The sequence below is a fragment of the Epinephelus lanceolatus genome, chromosome 11 (assembly GCF_041903045.1).
Source record: "Epinephelus lanceolatus isolate andai-2023 chromosome 11, ASM4190304v1, whole genome shotgun sequence".
Lineage (NCBI taxonomy): Eukaryota > Metazoa > Chordata > Actinopteri > Perciformes > Serranidae > Epinephelus > Epinephelus lanceolatus.
Genome location: NC_135744.1, coordinates 25762921 through 25782617, shown reverse-complemented (window position 1 = coordinate 25782617; position 19697 = coordinate 25762921). Strand labels below are relative to the sequence as shown.

At 40.5% G+C, this 19697-nt stretch overlaps 1 protein-coding gene across 3 annotated transcripts in view; it reads left to right on the top strand.

Moving 5' to 3' along the window:
• Nucleotides 1-19697, top strand: part of LOC117270601 (serine/threonine-protein kinase PAK 3) — a 62091-nt gene that overhangs the window by 38504 nt on the left and 3890 nt on the right. For 2 of the 3 annotated variants that reach the window (XM_078172419.1, XM_033648305.2), the window contains exons 2-15: nucleotides 910-1103; nucleotides 1232-1332; nucleotides 5337-5490; nucleotides 5605-5642; nucleotides 10782-10844; nucleotides 13152-13310; nucleotides 13396-13570; nucleotides 14234-14297; nucleotides 16388-16436; nucleotides 16560-16672; nucleotides 17581-17698; nucleotides 17882-17981; nucleotides 18160-18356; nucleotides 19440-19577. In XM_078172419.1, coding sequence (XP_078028545.1) covers nucleotides 932-1103; nucleotides 1232-1332; nucleotides 5337-5490; nucleotides 5605-5642; nucleotides 10782-10844; nucleotides 13152-13310; nucleotides 13396-13570; nucleotides 14234-14297; nucleotides 16388-16436; nucleotides 16560-16672; nucleotides 17581-17698; nucleotides 17882-17981; nucleotides 18160-18356; nucleotides 19440-19577 — 1641 coding nt within the window. In that variant the 5' untranslated portion in view covers nucleotides 910-931. The remainder of the gene's footprint in view (nucleotides 1-909; nucleotides 1104-1231; nucleotides 1333-5336; nucleotides 5491-5604; nucleotides 5643-10781; nucleotides 10845-13151; nucleotides 13311-13395; nucleotides 13571-14233; nucleotides 14298-16387; nucleotides 16437-16559; nucleotides 16673-17580; nucleotides 17699-17881; nucleotides 17982-18159; nucleotides 18357-19439; nucleotides 19578-19697) is intronic. The other variant, XM_033648313.2, reaches the window with a different exon arrangement.

Genomic DNA, 19697 nt, shown 5'->3' with positions numbered 1-19697 from the left:
CACAGAAATCGAACTAGTGCATTTGATCATCTGTGAAATCGAAATCCTTAACATAATCTATGAAGGGCCTTCATATATTCTCGATTTTATGCTGTTTAGCCTTCAATATGTAAGTCTGCCTCTCTAATGGAAGACTTAATAACATCTGTCTTGTCTGTTGAGTAGAGCTTGGCATGTGAATGTTTTTCCATTAAAGTGCAATACATTTTTTGGCGTAAAGCAAGCTGAGGTCTGTAAACGCTCATTCATTTTTTGCTATAATTATGTTTCTCTTGATATAAGCCCAAAAGAAAAAGCTTAGGGTGCAGTAAGATGTGTTTTGAAATAATCTCCTTGATTATAACTCTTACTTCTTCCCAGATCGTGTCAGTCTTTCTGCACAAATACAGTGAAACAGTGTTCCTGTATTTTCCGTACATTTTGTGCATATGTCTGGTATGCTTTTGCTGTATTGATTTAATTCAACCGGTGTCACATATGTACTCTCAAAGCATTTATACATCGTTACAGATTCAATATTTTTGGACAAAAGAAGCCTGTTATAATGTTTTAAGAAGAATCTTAAAACGTACATTGGGCTCTGATTCCCAGTGATCAATTTCACACTATTTCCTGACTTTTTATAGATTATGTTTTAGTTTTAAAATAAGCATTTCACCAAAATAGGGGACTGTATAATGTGTGCTGTCTATTGACAACAAGTTGTCTCAGCAAGACCGGCCGCCACTGCTTGCAGCCGATCTTGATATTGACAGATGATATTGTATTTTTTTGCACTCGTCAGTTCTCGTCAGGATTCAAGGTTGCTCTGTTTGGTGCATTCAGAGGGAGTGTGTAACCTTGACGAGTCCTTACTGATGTATACCCAGATTTTTTTAACTCCTCCGTCTCTCTCCTTCTCTCTCATAGGACATTGTGAGTGCTACTAAAGATGTCTGATAGTGTCGATATTGAAGAGAAACCACCAGCCCCCCCCTTGAGAATGAACAGTAGTTCCCGAGACTCTTCATCGCTGAATCACGCCTCTAAACCGCTTCCAATGGCTCCTGAAGAGAAAAACAAGAAAGTCCGCCTGCGCTCCATTTTCCCCGGGGGAGACAAGAGTGAGTATCCTCCCCCACGCGTCACCTCACCCTCTGCCCCACTTTGATTCACATAATTTACTAGTTTTTACCTGTGCATACAAATACTAGAAATCTTCATGTAATCAGCTGTTGTCCGTCTCCCGCAGCAAACAAGAAGAAGGAGAAGGAACGTCCTGAGATATCCCTACCCTCAGACTTTGAACACACCATTCATGTTGGCTTTGATGCTGTAACAGGAGAATTCACAGTGAGTATCTCTTTCACCTGACAATCAGGCGAATAAGCAGGGACTGATGTGTTTCTAAAATCCTCCTCCCAGCTGAAAGCACAGTCCCAGGCAAGCATTTCTAAAATCACAATCCCCCCAGGCGGTAGCGTTAACTAATGATATATTTTCCTCCGCATAAAGTTGGTTATATGAGTGACTGGAATGACAATCACTCTGTCACCCCTATCAGGTGAAACCTGCACTGGAATACTTTAGCATTTCCTGGTAAATCACCTCTTTGCTGCAGTTTCTGTTGGCAGTAGATGTTTTATTCTTACACAAGCCTAGATATATAACACCATGACATTGAGTTTCTTTATTTATCTTCTCTGTTTAATGTTCTTAACACTGAATTTGATCCATTGTTTTGACTGTTACTCATAGGGAAGGTCTGGAAGTGATTTTTTCTTGTTTTAATAAGGTACAAAGTAGATATTATAGACCCTTTAGTGCCGACGTCACAATGACGTCAGTTTGTTAGTTGGAGGCAAAACACGACTCTCCACCACAGGGCTGTAGGCTACATAAGAGTCTTAAAATATCACCTTGTGGGTCATTAGGTGCCAGAATAGAAGTCATGGCTCAAAACTTTAATTTGAACAACCATCAGCTGCCACTGCCAGTTGACAAAAACAAGGACAACCAGGGTTAAATGTGGTAAGACGAAAGGACTGGACGGAAGCCATCATCAAAAATGCTCACATGTGCAGCACAGAGTTCATATCAGGTTAGGGAAAAAGTATTTCCTGCTGTAGGGATGAATAACATTATGTGTATTAAGGGTTATCATGTCCACCTCATCAGAAACTGGGCCGATATTGAGAGGAATATTAGATTTCTCACTCACTTAGCTTTGATAGCAAAACAAACTGGAGGAAACCGTTCAAGTGTCGTCCTCCTTTGTAAGACTGGCATAGTTATCAACCACAAAGCTTCTTGTCAAATCATCCATCCACTGAGTGAGAGCGTACAGGTCGGCCAGTCTGGTCCCATTGGTCAGTGTTTACTTATTCAAGGAACACACGCAGTCCCGGAAAGTGAGCGATCCAACATGGGGGGTTCGTAAACTCAGTCTGACCTGTTGGTCGAAGAAACAGAGCGTTATGTTTCTATATGAATTAACGAACAGTTAAGTTAATCACACATTCACGCTGCTCTCAGACAGAGTGCCAAGAAAGTGCTCTGCCACTCTGAGAGTGCGGTGCTCTGAATAACCGAATGGTACATTCTGACAGTGCTGCTGGCTAATGTCTGTGGAGAATTGTTTTGCCTCCAGCTAAGCCCCGCCCACCAAAAATGTCATATTGTTTACTAGCAGTAAACACTGGGCTGTGTGACACCATCTAATAATAATAATAATGATTATAATTTTATTTTTATAACAACTTTAAAATCAGAGTTTACAAAGTGCTTTGACAAGCAAAGCAAAAGCAGAAACTGGACTCAGAATAGAAGACAATCTAACAACAGGAAGCCAAACGTAAGTGAGACAAAACGAGGTTAGAGTTTAGATAAAGTTAAAACAAAAGGACAGTAAAGTGCAAGATGCAGGACGCAAAACATCTATATAAATAAACACAAATAAAGAGACCAAAAACAACAAAAGCAATAAAACTACAAAATTAAAAGGAAATAAAAATAAACACGACATAAATAAGATAAATAAAAAGAAATAAAAAGACAACATTACATAAAGGCAACGCTACAGAAATGGGTTTCAGGAAGTGATTGAATGGAAGTCACTGATTCTGTAAAGCCTTATCTCCTCAGGCAGGTCGCTCCTAAGCCGAGGGGCCCTGATGGCAAAAACACGGGCTCCTTTAGATTTAAGCCTCGACTTTGGGACAGCTAGAAGGGCCCTGACTTTAATGTTCAGTGTTTGATTCAACAAAGATGTTTATTCAGCTCTTGTTTTGTACGAAGGTCTTTGAATTTTGTTCTTCCTATACACAGGAAGAGAAGTTGTCGCAGGGAAAGTTATTGTGTTCATGAGGTGATCCTCAGTTATCGTAAAGCATTGACATCATGCTATGGAGAATGAAATCACAAACAGATGTTCATGTACTGTTAATTCATTTACTGCTAAATAGTCTGGAACATAAAAGTCACGTCTCATCATATTTATTCAGGACTGAGAGGAATATAGTTTTTAAATAAAAGAATTAAAAGGCAGTCCAAGACTTCAAACCACTTTAACACTGTTATGGACACATGTTCTGGTTTATTTGACTTCCAAATGTGCAGCAGTGACATCAGTGACAAATAGTTCCTTGTTCATTTGATAAGCTCATGACACACAGAGCCCTATTAAGACCATTTTAAACCAAACCACTTTGATTTCACGTCTTTTATGTTTCTCTGTGATGATACAGTGTATTATTGTTAATTTGCTCCTTAATCCGCCCCCCAAGTATTTTCCTTTTCTGCTTCCAGAACAGTAGACTATTTTTTTCAACAGTTGCTTTAAGGGTATAAATATCCTGAAGATTACAGAGATGGAATAAATGAAACCCTTTGTTGAGCCACATTCAGCCCCTGTTAACAGGCTCAATGTCTGTTTATATAAAGAAGCAATTAAATATGTAAAACATTGGCTAAAAACTGTGGAAGAGAAACTGTATAGAGAAACTTAAATGTGAAAACAAAACAAAAAAATGTTTAAAATAGCTGTTTCCTACTGCTTTTCAAATCTTTATGCCAATTTAAAGGAGAAATTGATTATTTATATTATTCATTTACCAAAGTGTGGAACCATTCCTTTAAGATGTAGTTCTCCTAATGGTTTCCAGATAGTTGCTCCAAGAAAAATCAGACAGAAATTATAGTAAAAAATGTACAGTTATAAAAAGCTAACCTTCCTCTCCAAACACAACGTCAGTACACTCCAGAAAAAGTATTTTTTTGCTCTGCCATATTTAACCTCTTCTAATGACTGGCAATGTTAAACATGATTTATCTGTAAAGGATATTAAGGGTTAAAGAGAATTGGGTTTGCTTGATTGACTTGTTGTGATCACTTGTCCACCTCAATATCCAGCCTCCTGTGTGCCTGTGTCACAACAGAGAAGATATATTTTTCTGGCTGTGATTGAAGGACTATTACCAACCCACTCTCTTTCCTCAGGACATGGATATTCTAGGCAGGGGTGTAGCACCAAATTCTGGCCCCTATGAGTAGTCTCCATCACACACCTTTTGAATTGTTTTTTTTTTTACATAGTAAGTTTGTTTCCTTGATCTTTCCTTTCTTTTCTTTTTTGGAACCCTGAGTTCCCTTTCTTGGGGAAGGATATGACAGTGAACGTTGGTGCTCCAGCAGCACAAGTACTCAATCACTCGGCTTTAGTTACATTTAAATCCTAGTGCAAGGGTGGACTAAACCATTCTGCACCTTTAATGGATGAGAGGGGCCTCAAAGAGCTTCCACTATTTCTTTTATACAAAGTTCAGTCTTTCAACAGATTTATTCAGCCAGTTTTAATTTAATTATGGCCACTTACAAAATAGAATAAAATGAAATACGGCAGCACGGTGGTGCTGTGGTTAGCATTGTCGCCTCACAGCAAAAGGGTTCCTGGTTCGAACTCAGATTGGGTTTACTCCAGGTACTCCGGCTTCCTCCTACAGTCCAAAGACAGGTTAATCGGTGGCTCCAAATTGCCCATAGGTGTGAATATGAGTGTGAATTGTTGTCTGTCTCTACATGTCAGCCCTGTGATAGTCTGGCGATCTGTCCAGGGTGTACTCCGCCTCTTGCCCAATGTCAGCTGGGATAGGCTCCAGCCCCCTGGCGACCCCTAGCAGAATAACAGTTACCGAAAATGAATGAATGAATAAATAAAATACAAAATTGCCAACAAAACTAAACTTGTCATTACAGGCTCTTCAAAGACCCCCTTACCATTGGGGCCCCGGGTAATCAGTCACTACGACGCCCCTTATTCTAGCACTTTTTAACATTTGACCTCTGTCTGTTCGTGCAGGGTATCCCGGAGCAATGGGCACGGCTCCTACAGACCTCAAACATCACCAAGCTGGAGCAGAAAAAGAACCCGCAGGCCGTGTTGGACGTCTTAAAGTTCTACGACTCCAAAGAGACCGTCAACAACCAGAAATACATGAGCTTCACCTCGGGAGGTGAGCAGCACAAAATATTGATCAAACAAAAAATTATCCACCAATATAAATAAGTTGTATATTTATTCTCATGCCTCATACAAAAGATTATAAGAATGTTTGTTTCTGTTTCAGACAAGTCGGCACATGGGTACATAGCAGCAAACACTCTGGTGAGTTCTTCTATATCTAAACGTATTTTGGGTCATGTTGGATAAAAGCTTGAATAATGCATTTGATTATTATTAAAAAAATCAGCATAAAATGAGTATCTGACAAAATGTGTCAGTTAATAACACCTAACTACGACTTAATGCTCAATTTTAAATGAGTCACAACTTTGTTAATGAACGTTGGAGGTTGTGCCTCAGTCTGCTCTATTAGAAATTATATTGCTGCGCTGCATATCTTGACATCCCTGAACTGTCTGGTTATTACAGTAAAAACATTACAAGTACAAATCAGCCCAATCACTGGTCTGTAGCCATGTACCATATATCATTGGAATGTCTGTCAACTCAAAGATATATTACTTTACGATATATATAACAGTGTTATCATTTGACAGGTAAGTTGCAACATTATGTGGCTTTATTTCATCGCCATGAACCTCGGAGCAATTACGCCTCTCAGACCTCAGCACTGTAAATCTACCTTACTTTGCTCTGACTAACTCTGCCTGGGAATTTCTGGGATAGACTTTGTTACTCTCCAGCATGCTCGTCTTGCACAGACTAGTGCCTCTAATGGGCAAAATGTGTGCATTCCCCTCTGGAGGCTTACTGCCCTCACTATGCGGCATAATGCCCTGAATTTTGTATACACGCCAATCAGTTTGCAGCTCCTACACGGAAACGGTGACTGCTGCGAAAGCCACTGCTGCTCATTGTTTATTTTCCCAATCTACTCAACCAGATTTTGAAATACCCATAGACAAGCTTCACTGGAGGCTCAGCTGCATCTAGAGGGACTCCCGCTGTGCTGACCTCATTCCTGGCTTTGACCAGAGTAATCTATGCTTTGAATGCCTTGGCCTGTACACACTCAGCCGGGTGAAGAAGTGGAATCCAAGTCTGTTCAGTGGGATTCGCTGCCCGAGGCAAACTACAATGGGATCACTTAATGCAGGGGCTATTGCTTGAGAGAGCTCTTTGCCAGTGAAGGGCAAGCAGGTGTGGCAGTGAGTCTAAAAGGTTGTGCGAGCCCAGTGAGGGTGTTGTACAGCATCTCAGCCTTGGTCTGTCACAGTGGTCCTCGGCCAGCAGAGGTGACTCAGCTATTGGCTACAGTGCCACAGATTTCATCCTAGGTTTGGTCCGCACTGTCTCAGGCAGGAAGAGCTGCAGGAGAGGTGCCAATATTTGGTCTGTAGAAGCAAACTGTCACTTTTCAGAGAGAAACAGTAATCCAGCATGAGCCACCTGATGCTCTCTGCCAGATTAGTCTGAACACAAACGTCTACTAACCTGCAATGCAGAGAAATATACCAGAGCTGGTGTGCTGTTTTCCTTTAGCAACATGCTGTCTCCTCTTATCACCTGCTACAGTCCATGTCTGCCTTGCAGTTTTCTTGTCTCGTCTGAGCCAGTTGTTCATGTTGTCGGTCGATCAAGTGCCTCACCTTGACCTTAGCTCAGCGTATGTTTATAACTGCAGAGAATGGCACTATAGGGACACTGTGTTGCATCCTAATTCAAGCTTTGGTCAGACCAAGTTGTAGTTAAATTTTAGATTCTAGGACAGGGCTGTCGAACATCCAGCCAGAACCGGCCCACTAATGGGTCCAATCCGGCCCACTGGATGACTTTGCACAACTAATAATGATGCACTTCTTCACACTAAAGGAAAGGGAAAAATTTGGAGGTGTTATTTATAGGTTCTTCTACAATGGTTTTACCGGTCCGCCCCGCTAGAGATCAAACTGGGCTGCATGTGGCCCATGATCTAAAACGACTTTGACACCCTTGGCTAGGATCTCAATGAGGCTTTACTTCCTGTGACTGGTGTCCACTCTAAAGAAGTAAACACTCCTCTCAGTGTCGACCTCTACCAGACAATAGACTCACCTCAGAAACTCCTTTTGGCAGGACACAAACACTTTGCTTTTATAACACACAGAAATGAAGATGATACTTCAGATACATTGGCCGTGTTTCAGGATCAATTTTATTGATTCTTTGTCCCTGCTTTCAGTAATTAATAACTTGGTGTCTGTGTCCTGGTGTTACATGTGAGTTCTCCCTGTTTAGCCCTCAGTTAATCTTAACTTTCATTTCACATTAGTTTTAATACCAGCCAGTAATACCTGAGTGTCAGACCACAGGACTCATCTATTAGCCAACAGACCATGATTCATATATCTGTGTTCACAGCATCAGTTTGTGAATCAGAATCTGAAATACTTTATTGATCCCTGAGGGGAAATTGTGATACACTACAGTCGCTCCGATGTAAAGAATAGATAATTATAAGAAGTAAGAATAACAGTGTGAAATAGAAGTATGTGAAGATAAAGCAATAAAATGAAATAGAAATGAAAATGTACATAAAAATAAAATAAAATAAATAAATTAGAAATGAAACTGTGCATTAAAATAAAATAAAATGAAAATGTGCATTAAAAAGGTAAGAAAAAAATAAAGATTAAAGATAAAAAGAATAAAGATAAAAATAAGATTAAAAATAAATATAGATAAATGAATAATTTAAATGAAATAAGTAAGTGAGTAAAGTAGTAGGTGATAATTTACCCCACATTTCATCTCTGGTGGATTGATAATAAAAACATAAAGTAAATTAAATTATAACAAGTAAAATAAGTAAAATAAATTAAAGTAAGTAAAATAATTTACCCCACATTTCATCTCTTGTGGATTGCTAAAATCAGTGTTCAAATTAAAAAACAAAATAAGATAGAAAAATAAAAAAATAAAGTAAATTAAATTAAAACAAGTAAAATAAATTAAATTAAGAAAAATAAATTACCTCACATTTCATCTATTGTTGGTTGTTAAAATCAGTGTTCAACTTCACAAAAACCTTTGCTGTTTCAAGATTTTAAGAGAAATGTTTCATGCAGTTTGGGTGCCAGTCCTGTCTGTTATGTACCTTCGTAAATAGAGGAGCAGCCGAATAATAATATGTATCTGTACAATGTCAAAGTCAGTGTTTATGTCTATATACTGTAGCGGCTCAGTGTGATTTCTAGAATCAGTCAGTCAGTAATTTTCAGGCTTTAAAGTAAAAATCTTCCAAAATGCAACAGTTCAATCACCATTCCTCACGTAATTTATTGGAAATGAGTCGATGTTGTGGAGTCAACAACGACTGCAAGGGCATGACGCAGTGTTTATTCATTACATGAACATAATTATGATGCCCATAAATGTTTAATAGCGTAATAGAAAACAGCATTTGTCTGTCCAGATCAATGAGAGCAGCCGCTTCATCTTCATCAGAGCGTTACAGAGCCAGGTCTCTTATTAACAGTGAAACCATTTTTCTTGTCTGAGGAACAATTATGCTTAAGTATCCAAAGCAATTCTGCAGTAATAAAAGTGCACAACTTTTTTTTTTTTTTTAACCTTGTTGTTGAAGTGAATACCTCAACATTGGTTTCAATAACAGTGTTTCCCTGCCAGTTAACATGAGGTGACATTGAAAACTGAAAGTTAGTCGAGACAAACTAAGGTCTCCAACAAAGTGTAACACGTGTGTCTGTATGTGAGGTGCTCATGTGCATACTATGACAGAACTGGGCAATAACTGAGTTGTGTAATGGACATGTCATCCGGAATTGTCTAATCAGGTTAAAGAAAGTGATGGGTGCATGAACACAAGTGGAAGTTATCGTCCTTATAGTTAAAAAAAGCTGATTAAAATCACATTTTATACAAGAAATCTCAAAAGATGTTTAAGGCTTGGGCAAGGACAGTCCTCAGGTGGCATTATATGTCTCCATCACGTCCTCTGCTCATGCTGGTGTCAGGAGGAAAATTTACAGACTTGAAGGGTCACTTCGGTATTTTTCAGCCTGTACCCTATTTTCCTGTGTTGTTGTGTCTAAGTGACTAATGGGAACAACAATTTTTGAAATTGGTCCAGTATTGAGCAGGAGCGCTTGTTATTCTAAGTGTCTGGTAACATTATGGAAAGGATCTCTGCAGAGACAGACCTTTTCGTCGAGGGTAAGATTGTTTTGTTTAACCAAAAACAGTAATGAAATGGTTATCGTCAAACCCACCAAACTTCATTCAAATGAACAGTAATTTTATACTTTTACTATGGAGTCTGGTGTGTTTGGTGATGGTGATTTTTCTAGTGACTGTTTGTGGTTAAATATAAACGAACTTAGGGTGCTTTCACAACTGCCCAGTTTGGTTCGATTCAATTGAGCTCAAGTTCATTTCCCCCCTAAGTATGGTTTGTTTGGGCAGGTGTGAACACAGCAATCACACTCGAGTACGCACCAAAACAACCGGACCAAAACCTTCTTGAAGAGGTGGTCTCGGCCTGGTTACAAACGAACTCTGGTGCGGTTTGTTTGGGGTGGGAACGTGTTCTGACCTTGATCTGAACCTACTGCAGTCTCATGTTACAGTCCTGGAGGATTATTAATGTGCACCTCCTCCTGTACTGACTTAATATGCACATTCAGCACATCCAATGCATCAAAACATTGTTTTCTAGTTGGAGCCGCGCCTCGTTTTCAAACTTTATGGTTTGACTAAAATGAACAATGACAGCAATATAGTCCACGATGAGCAGCGCTAAAATCAACCTGCGTAGTTGTCCCTCCATTGTGACATTAGAAAGTGTCACATTTATCTTACAAGTGTACTCTTCTTCAACGCTTTGTTTACTTCCTGGATTTTCCCACATGGAAATTCTGACCAATCAAGAGCAGCTTTCTCGCACAAGGCATTTTATCTGGTCAGCTTGTAAATGCTGCCGTGAGAACACAAACCAACTCTAGGCAATTATGCAGCTTTCTAACAAAATTAGTCCCTGATTCGGACCAAAGCAAGACAACTCTAGGTCTGAACGCACCCTTACTCTGTAACTCTGTAGGGATCCTATCCATAAGTTGTCAGACACTTACAATATCGATCAGAGTTTGTTAGTTATGAGTCATTTAGACACAAAAGACATGCGCAAATAGGGTCCAGGTTTTAAAATACCCAAGTTTCCCTTTAATGTCCATCCCTCAGTAGCGTACCCCTGCCCCCCTCCCCCTCCCCTGAAGTCCACTTACTCTTAAACATTGTGTGGGTTTGTTTTGAGTAAATCCCATTTTCAACCTTCACATTCAGAACCGACTGCTGTCATCTGGGCCTCCTGTCAGCCTTAGAACCTGCAGCGCATTATTTGACAAGGTAACTCCTCCATATTATTTTCCACATGATGTATCTCTGCATTGGCTTTCAAGCTAAATTTGATCTCCTAATTTTGATTATTCCCACTGACTAATGCAAAAGAAACACACAGAAATATTTGATTTTAGACACATCATCACTCTCTGTACTGAAATGTCATGTGGGGGGTGTGATTGGATTGGATTAGTTGTTGATGTTACTGATGTATTTATTATCTTCCACAAGAGCACCTCTAATCTTTCCTCCAAAGGACCGTCTCTGAAATGGCAGGGCAGGGGCGCATGCCACAGAGGGTTGTGATGACTGTCGAGCTGCATGTATGAGCTCATACTCCTTACAATGCGATCCACATTGCCAATAATGTGCCTGTAACTTCATCACCATTGTAGACATTACCGCATGGCTCTATTAAAAGAAAGAAAAAAAGAAAAAACACATGGCACTGCTTACAATTAGCTCGGCACTCATTTCTGCACTGCAGTCTTGGCCCAGCCCTCCTTGGAGCGGGTCAGAGGCCCAGTATGTCTGAATGAAGGACTGGGACTTTCCTTCAGCCAGACCCTTTCCCTTTAATCACCAGAACTAAGCTGCACTGCTTCATTTATGCATGACGAGACTGGAAATGGATGAAATGTTTCCACTCCATAAGAGGAAGATGATCCAAGACCAGCAGAGTTTTTGGATGGGGGAAATAAAGGCTGAGCATTAGGCATAATAAATATGCCTGGGGCTTATTAATCAGACTTGTCAGAAGGTATCTACCATATCATGAGGATGTCTACAGTTCATCACCATATTGCACATTACTGCAATGTGGCGGCATGTTTTCTTTCCAGTGGCACAGCTGAATATAGAATATAACAGTTTCAGTGGCGCCCCCAGACATTTTTTAATAGGGGTGGCCAGATGGGGCCACTGAAAGGGGTGGCACACCAAAACCAAAAATAATAACTGAACTTTAGGAATTCCATCATACTGCTGTAGTATTTTAGTCACATACTGATAAACTTTGGTTTCTAATTTTACAGTTACTGTTACTAATACTAATCCTGTTTTAATGTGTTATGTATCTATACATGTTAGGCTGGTTGTCCTTTTCCCTAAGCCCAGTTCAGACCAAAGATTCGTGACGAGACGAGTTGAAACAGGCAACTACTTGCAAAGCACCATTCTGCAACGTTCTAAAAACCTGCCAGTTCACACCGATGCACCTAGATGAGATGATGTATCATCTCTGTGCAACAACTCTCTGTACTTCTGTTCTGATTGCAGTTTTTCAGCCTTTTTTTGTGGCTGAATATAATTTGTAGCCTCTTAAAATATGAATGAGGATAGTGATAGTGAGATAATGGCTATGGTTGCATTTGTAGTAGTGATGAAACGGCTCAGATGGCCAGTTCACACCACTGCAACTTTTCTCTGCAACATTCTAAAATGGTTTCATCTCGTTGCAAATCTTTGGTCTGAACTGGACTTTAAACAGACAAATATTCAGCTTTATTTTGAAGGAGTACATTGATTGTAAGGAGCAAAGCATTTACCAAGATCAAGCCCTCGCGAGTTTAGGTAACCCATATAGCCCATAAAAGCCAACATGGTGGGTACCATTGGATGACTTAAGTTGTCTAGTTTTACAAAATACCCATACCCTTGCACTAGCTTAAAAAATTAACGCAGCGCAGCCTCTTTAAGACCATAATGTTTCGATAGGGGAGCCAGCACTTGTATCAGGGGGCCATGCCACCCCTTGGGGCGCCACTGAACAGTTTCTTACTTAAAAATTCATTCTCACCATTGACTCACGGCACACCCTCAGCTTAAAAACCCTCAGATCAACTGCGCTGAATGGCACCTCACTTCTTTAACGCTTGTCTCCTCAGCTCTCACTGGACTCATAAAACTTCCCTCCACTATTAACACAACAGTCCCAGCAATTTAACCCCATTCTTTTTTTATTTCACACAATGTCAGATGTACTGTTACAGGGTATCACAACAGATCAACTGAATTTTGTGTATGTTGACCACCTGCTGATTTATGTCACCACTTTTGAATAACATGCTCTGAATCTGTTATATGAACTCACCATCACCACAGTTTGTAGGTTCGACAGAGTTTGTTTTGAAACTCAACTGGCCAGAACTAAATCTCTTTTCATGGCTGGTTGGGGGTCTGCAGGCTGTGCACTGTGGTAAACTGTGTAAATTTGCTTAATTTGGGGGAGAAATTTGGGGATCTGCACACACTCCCTCCATTCCATGCTGCTTTGTGACATATGCATCCAGACTAACATCTCCACCCCTCCAGGGCGCCAAAACATCATCGTCAGAGCCGCCAATCGCTCCACCTGTGTCAGAAGAGGAGGATGAGGAAGAGGAAGAAGAGGAGGAGGAGGAGGAGGAAGAAGAGGACGATGACGATGAACTACCCCCAGTCATCGCTCCCCGGCCCGAGCACACCAAATCTGTGAGTTGATGCATTACAGTGGGTCATATCATTCCTGCAAATGCAAAACCCCTTCTACATTTCTTTGACTCATTTCTCCTCGCAGATCTACACGCGCTCTGTCATGGACCCACCAAAGCCTCCCACCCCTGTGAAAGAAGTGGTGACTCCACCGGAGTCGCAAGTCCAGCCGGAGAACACGTCCAACACGATGTATCGCCACACTGACCGCCAGAGGAAGAAGTCCAAAATGACAGATGAGGAGATTCTGGAGAGACTCAGTATGTGCCCAAGACATTTTATCAGCCACCAAAACAGTTTATAAAAAGTTCTGATAGTTTTTTTTACTTTCTCTGTATCTCTATGAGTTATTGTAAAAGCTTTCCCCACACTGACAGGGGCTATTTTAGTGGAGAAATCCTGTTTTGTATGCCTGAAAACAGTTGAATATAAAGACATGGAGTCCAAAAAATATCATAATCATCAATGGTTATAGAATGTAAAGTTGTCTTCAGTTTAAGTCCAGACATTCCCCAAACAATACTGAAGACATGACCTCAGAGCCGAATAATTCATTGTATGCAGATTCAGACAGGCTGGAGATTTTGTTTCCAGTGGCTGTTTGCCATATATTATTTCTAGTGCACCAATCAGGTGTATTTAAAGGAATTAAAGCACGGAGCACTAATGTAATCAAGTCTGGACAAAGACATACTTTTTGCTTTGATTGTGGCCTTCATTCTATCTGTAATGTAAATTACCAGCATGCACTGTGAAGTCGAGAAGCATGCACTCAGAGTAGATGCACCATGAGGCAAAGCATGTCTGAAATAGGAGGGCAGAAAAACTGCTGCGATGTTTTCTGTGTATTTGTGTGAAAGCCGTCATGACTGTGTCACCCACGCGAGCTCAATCATTATATATCTGCTTTCTGTCTGACTCAGGGAGTATTGTGAGCGTGGGGGATCCCAAAAAGAAGTACACGCGCTTCGAGAAAATAGGACAAGGGTAAGTCCATCCGTGATCGTAAAACCAGTCGTCGCAGTTATTGAAATAGAGCAATTTGAGGAGCAGTCAGTCTCGCCAGGAGAGATGGAGCTGTGCTGACCACTTTAGTGAGACAGAGGCAGAGGGAAGGTTAGGTTGAACGACTGGGAGAAAAATAAGTAGAGAGGAAATGAGGACTGTATCCTGAAATGGCCAAGGGCCAGATTAGCTCAGCCATCTCTCTCTGCTTGTCTTTCTGTGTTTTACACGTCTGCACAGATAAAAAACTGTGCGATTGTTATCTGCTGTGACATGCGCACTATTTCCATATTTGATCAGGAATCTCCTATCTTAAACAGTAGATAACTGTGTATTTACTCTGTGCCGGGTTATCTTTAACTTATTGGTACCAGGAACTGTGCATTATTATTCACAGCGTCTACACAGGTGTAGTTGGCAGCAAGAGAAAGAAGACCAGAAGCCTAAATACACAGCTGAGGGTTTTTAGTATCACGAGTTTCACCTCCAAATAAGGACAGACTGGCTGCATAGCATTCTGTTGACCAGCTATTGGAAACCATAAATTTATGTGAATCTTTGTGGTCATCACTATTAAAGGAATACTTCACCCACCCAATGACCATTTGTATATGAGTTACTCACCTCGTGTTATGCTGAATTTGTGAAGTAAACTTTGTTTTTCTTGCATGCCTCCTCAGTGAACAAAGAATCCAACAGCAGAGAAATTTCTGGATGAATTGAAGTCATAGGGGTCCACTATGAACAACAGCAAGACTATATCAAAACATCCATTTACAAACTTTCACACAGGTTGTGCAGTATAATCCAAGTCTCGTTTATCCAGTCATATGCTCAGTACTTCCCAAACAGACAGCTCTTTCAACAGGGAACTAATCTGAGAGTGAAATGTATCCACGTTCTTTTCCATGCCAGACTCCATTGACAAAAACAGTAATTTTACCTTGCTAAAAACTGGAGCTGCTGGTCTACTACTGCCTCAATCAGTGTGTTAGTTTGTGTTATTGTGTGACTTCAGTGTTTTAAAGGGTTAGTTCAGATTCACCAAAGTCACACAAAAACACAAACCAACTAACTGATAGAAACAGTGGTAACCCAGCAGCTCCTGTGTTTACCAAGGTTAAATTACTGTTTTTGTCAATGGAGTCTGGCTTTGAAGAGAGCATAGATTTCAGTTCAGATCCCCGTCAAAATGAGTTGTCTTTTTGGGAAGTACTGAGCATACGACTGGATAAATGAGACTTCGATTACACTACATGAGTTGTGTGAAAGTTTGTAAATGGATGTTTCGATATAATTTTGCTGTTGCTAAACACAGACCCCTACAACTTCAATTCATCAACAATTTTCTCTGTTTCTGGATTCGTCTTTCACAGTGGAGGCATGTGAGAAAAACTAAATTTTCAGTGTAACACGGTGAGAAATTGATGTGCAAATAATCATTTGGAGGATATAGAATTAATCAGCAGCGAAGTTTCTGCGGTAAGATAAGCACACGCAGTTTGTCAGTGAAGAACCAAATAGTACTTGTAAAGCCTCTGGCATCAAGTTTAGCCTGGTTAGCACTGTGGTTGCACTGTGTTAGTTTACTATTTAATGACATCATTACAACTTAATTTTAGCCGGTGATATTTTAATATCAAAGGAATAAAGCTGTTGCCTTGCCAACAGGCTAACGTGATACCTCAATTTAACTTTGTTCTTTTATGCCAGCCGTGGGGTTTTCTTATTAAGTGAAATCAAGTTACAACAGGCCAGAAGTCAGTGGTCTGACTGTTAAGTAGTAGATCTGATCCATGCTACTTATAATTGGCCCTCAGTAGATGAATATAGCACTGTTACTGTAGTGGCAGCACAAAAAATGATGAGCATAATTTTGTTGAAATGCGTGTTTAATGTCTACATTTTTAGAGCGACCTTATGATGTATAGACAAAATAATATTCATATGATAACACCAATTACTTTTAACAAAGTTAAGTAAATTTTTATATATTTTTCGGTGTCAATGAGTAATTTTAAAACTCTCAAATGGTGTATCACTAATGTGATTATGATCTTGTGTTTCACCAGAGCGTCTGGCACTGTGTACACTGCCATCGACATAGCAACTGGCCAAGAGGTAAGTCATATTCTTCTGTTGATTACACACCATTCACGCACTGTATATTATTTCCTCTTCCTCACTAAACCATCAGGCTTTTTCTGTAGTTCTGAGCCACAAATCCCTCGTCTGTTTTCTCAGGTGGCCATCAAGCAGATGAACCTGCAGCAGCAGCCCAAGAAGGAGTTGATCATCAATGAGATCTTGGTGATGAGGGAAAACAAAAACTCCAATATAGTCAACTACTTGGACAGGTCAGTCTTCACATGCAGGGTCACATTTCAAACAAAATCCTGAGGTCAAGGCCTATTTATGGTTATTTATTTGGTCTCTTTTGCCTTTCCCAGAATCTAAGGTGGCATCCTCACATTGCCTATTTTGTCCAACCAGTAGTCTAGAATCTAAAACTGCTGAATTTTCTGTTAAATAATAGCGAGAAAAGCAGGAAATCTGCATTCTTGAGAAGAAAACACTAAATGCTAGGCACTTTTGCTTGACAGTAACATGTCTGACATTATATTAACAGGTATGTAGCAGTTATTTTAGCTTTTTCAGCATATGTAAAATAACATTTGAATGTATGTTTTTCTAAGATGGTTAAACACAAATAATCTCAGGCAGCCGTATGAATGTATCTGATGTCTACTGGCCAATTTGGGACTGATTTGTAGTCAGAACTTGGACAAGGTCAATGCTGTTACTGTAATGACATTGAAGGATCCTCTCAGCCTGCTTCTCAGATCCCTTTCCTTCTGCTTCATTTCCTTCTTCTTCTCTTTCTGCCTTTTTATGGCGGTCAGCTTTCATCATTTGGTGCATGACTGCCACCTACTGTTTTAAAACATAGAGAAGAATTTAACCACACTATCAATCAGTGTCTATCAATTTTTTTAGCATCTGTTCCCCTCAGCTCTGACTTCACTAAATTGATCTTCTGCTGTTGTTCACAGCTGGTAGTAACATGCTTGAGCACCTGCTCTGTGTTGTAATTGACTCTGCATGATGAAGCAAACAGTACATCCTAAACTGTAACGATGCTGCTTTGTGTTCTTGGAAAGTTTTCTTCTCATTTTCTGCACAAATGTCAACTGAACTGACAACCCTGATTTGAGATGCACATAACACTAAAACTAAATGTTTCTTTCCTTCCTTTTTTTTTTAGTTACTTGGTAGGAGATGAGCTGTGGGTGGTGATGGAGTATTTGGCCGGTGGCTCGTTGACAGATGTAGTGACTGAGACCTGCATGGACGAGGGCCAGATTGCTGCAGTCTGCAGAGAGGTGAGAAGCCAAGTTTAGACATCAGCAGTGCCACCCACTTCTTTTGTAGCTACGACCAGCTGACCCTACATTTACACTTCACCTAGCCAGGAGAGAAGGACTATCCTGAATATGTGTGTAGCACAGGCTTCCCCTTGCGAGTCTGTTAGAAACATTTTAAAGCTTTTTTCTTTCTCTCTTCAGTGTCTTCAAGCCCTGGATTTCCTACATTCTAACCAGGTGATCCATAGAGACATAAAAAGTGACAACATCCTCTTGGGTATGGACGGATCTGTCAAGCTCAGTAAGTCCTCAGTTTCTGTGGCTGTAGTTAAGAGAGATGGGTGTGTGCTATATGAAAGACCCCTTAATTAAATTTGAGAAAGTGCCAAGTCAAACCTTGTGTTTAATGTGATAAAGCTGGATGCAAACAAAGAGTATAACATACCATTGCACCTCTCTCCCTCTGTCTCCCTCTGCAGCCGACTTTGGCTTCTGTGCCCAGATCACTCCAGAGCAGAACAAGCGCAGCACGATGGTGGGAACGCCCTACTGGATGGCACCAGAGGTGGTGACTCGAAAGGCTTACGGCCCCAAAGTGGATATCTGGTCTCTGGGGATCATGGCGATAGAGATGGTGGAGGGAGAGCCACCCTACCTGAACGAGAATCCACTCAGGGTAAGAAGACACAAAACAACGCTCTCTCATACCTAAACAGCTGAACAGGTCGATTACCTTTCTAACGGTCACAGTTTTAAACACATTCTTAACACCTAGATACAACATTGGAGGTGGGGGCCTGTTCATTCCTATATGAGCTGCTCAGTGGCCCATGAAGCCAAAATGGTTTAACTACTGCACATGAAATTACCCAAATGATTAGCCCTGCTTCCGCACTGTGTGGCCTGTAGAGCAGGTGCATTAGAGACTTCCGCTCTTCTAGACTTTCCAAATGTTATCAGGGCATATGGATTAAATTCTGATAGTGTAACAAGTCATTTTGTGGGGGTTAGGACACTCCCTTCTGCTGATTTGAAGACTCATCTTTCGCATGTAAGTCAATGAGAAAAAGTCTTTCTGAGCCACAGGGTATCACATCACGTGACGATGTAATTTCAGTGTTTGGCCTCTACAACAATTGGCTTCAAAGCCCAGTGTACTTTCTGGGGGCCTACATGAAACGGTCACAGTTCCCCTCCAAAATTACATGGTTAGGTTTTTAAAAAATGTCATGGCTTGGCATTAAATAAATACTTTTGTCAAAAAATGTAACATGACGTGTGTCACCTGACATATGTCCTATACAACATATCACCTTTGTCACTAGTGTAACATGCTACACGTACTAGCATACTAGCCAGCTGTGTTATTAAAAGAAGTCAACATTGACAAACAGTGCTCTCCTGGATGAAAGTCCTGTGTTTGTTTGACCCATTCATCACCCTTCCTGCCCACTGTGTAGGGGTTTCTTTGGTATTTATACCACATTGCTTGGACTTTGTCGCATCTAATGCTATGTCACATCATTTCCTCCTCTGCTCCTGTAATAATAACTAGCTGCTAGAGTAAGTATTGGTCGTAATAACCTGCTTGCACAGTTGACCTACGTGGTTGTTGTTCTTTTTGTTTTGTTTTTTTTGGAAGAAAAACCCAGGACTTATGATCTTATCTCCCTGGTGGTCATACACTCAAATTTTCAGTTTTTCTTCCACTCTTGTACCCTCATTTGATGCACCCATTTGACCTCATTGATCTTTCCAGGCGCTGTACCTGATAGCTACCAATGGGACACCAGAGCTGCAGAACCCAGAGAGACTGTCGTCTGTGTTCAGAGACTTCCTCAACCGCTGTCTGGAGATGGATGTGGACCGCAGAGGCTCTGCCAAGGAGCTGCTCCAGGTAAAACTGAGACTAGATCCTCAATAGACATATGTACATGTAGAAATATGTTAAAACCATAAGGGTGGGAGTTTATTATTATGCTAGTCAATAATAAAGATACAGGTTGCTTTCATGTCC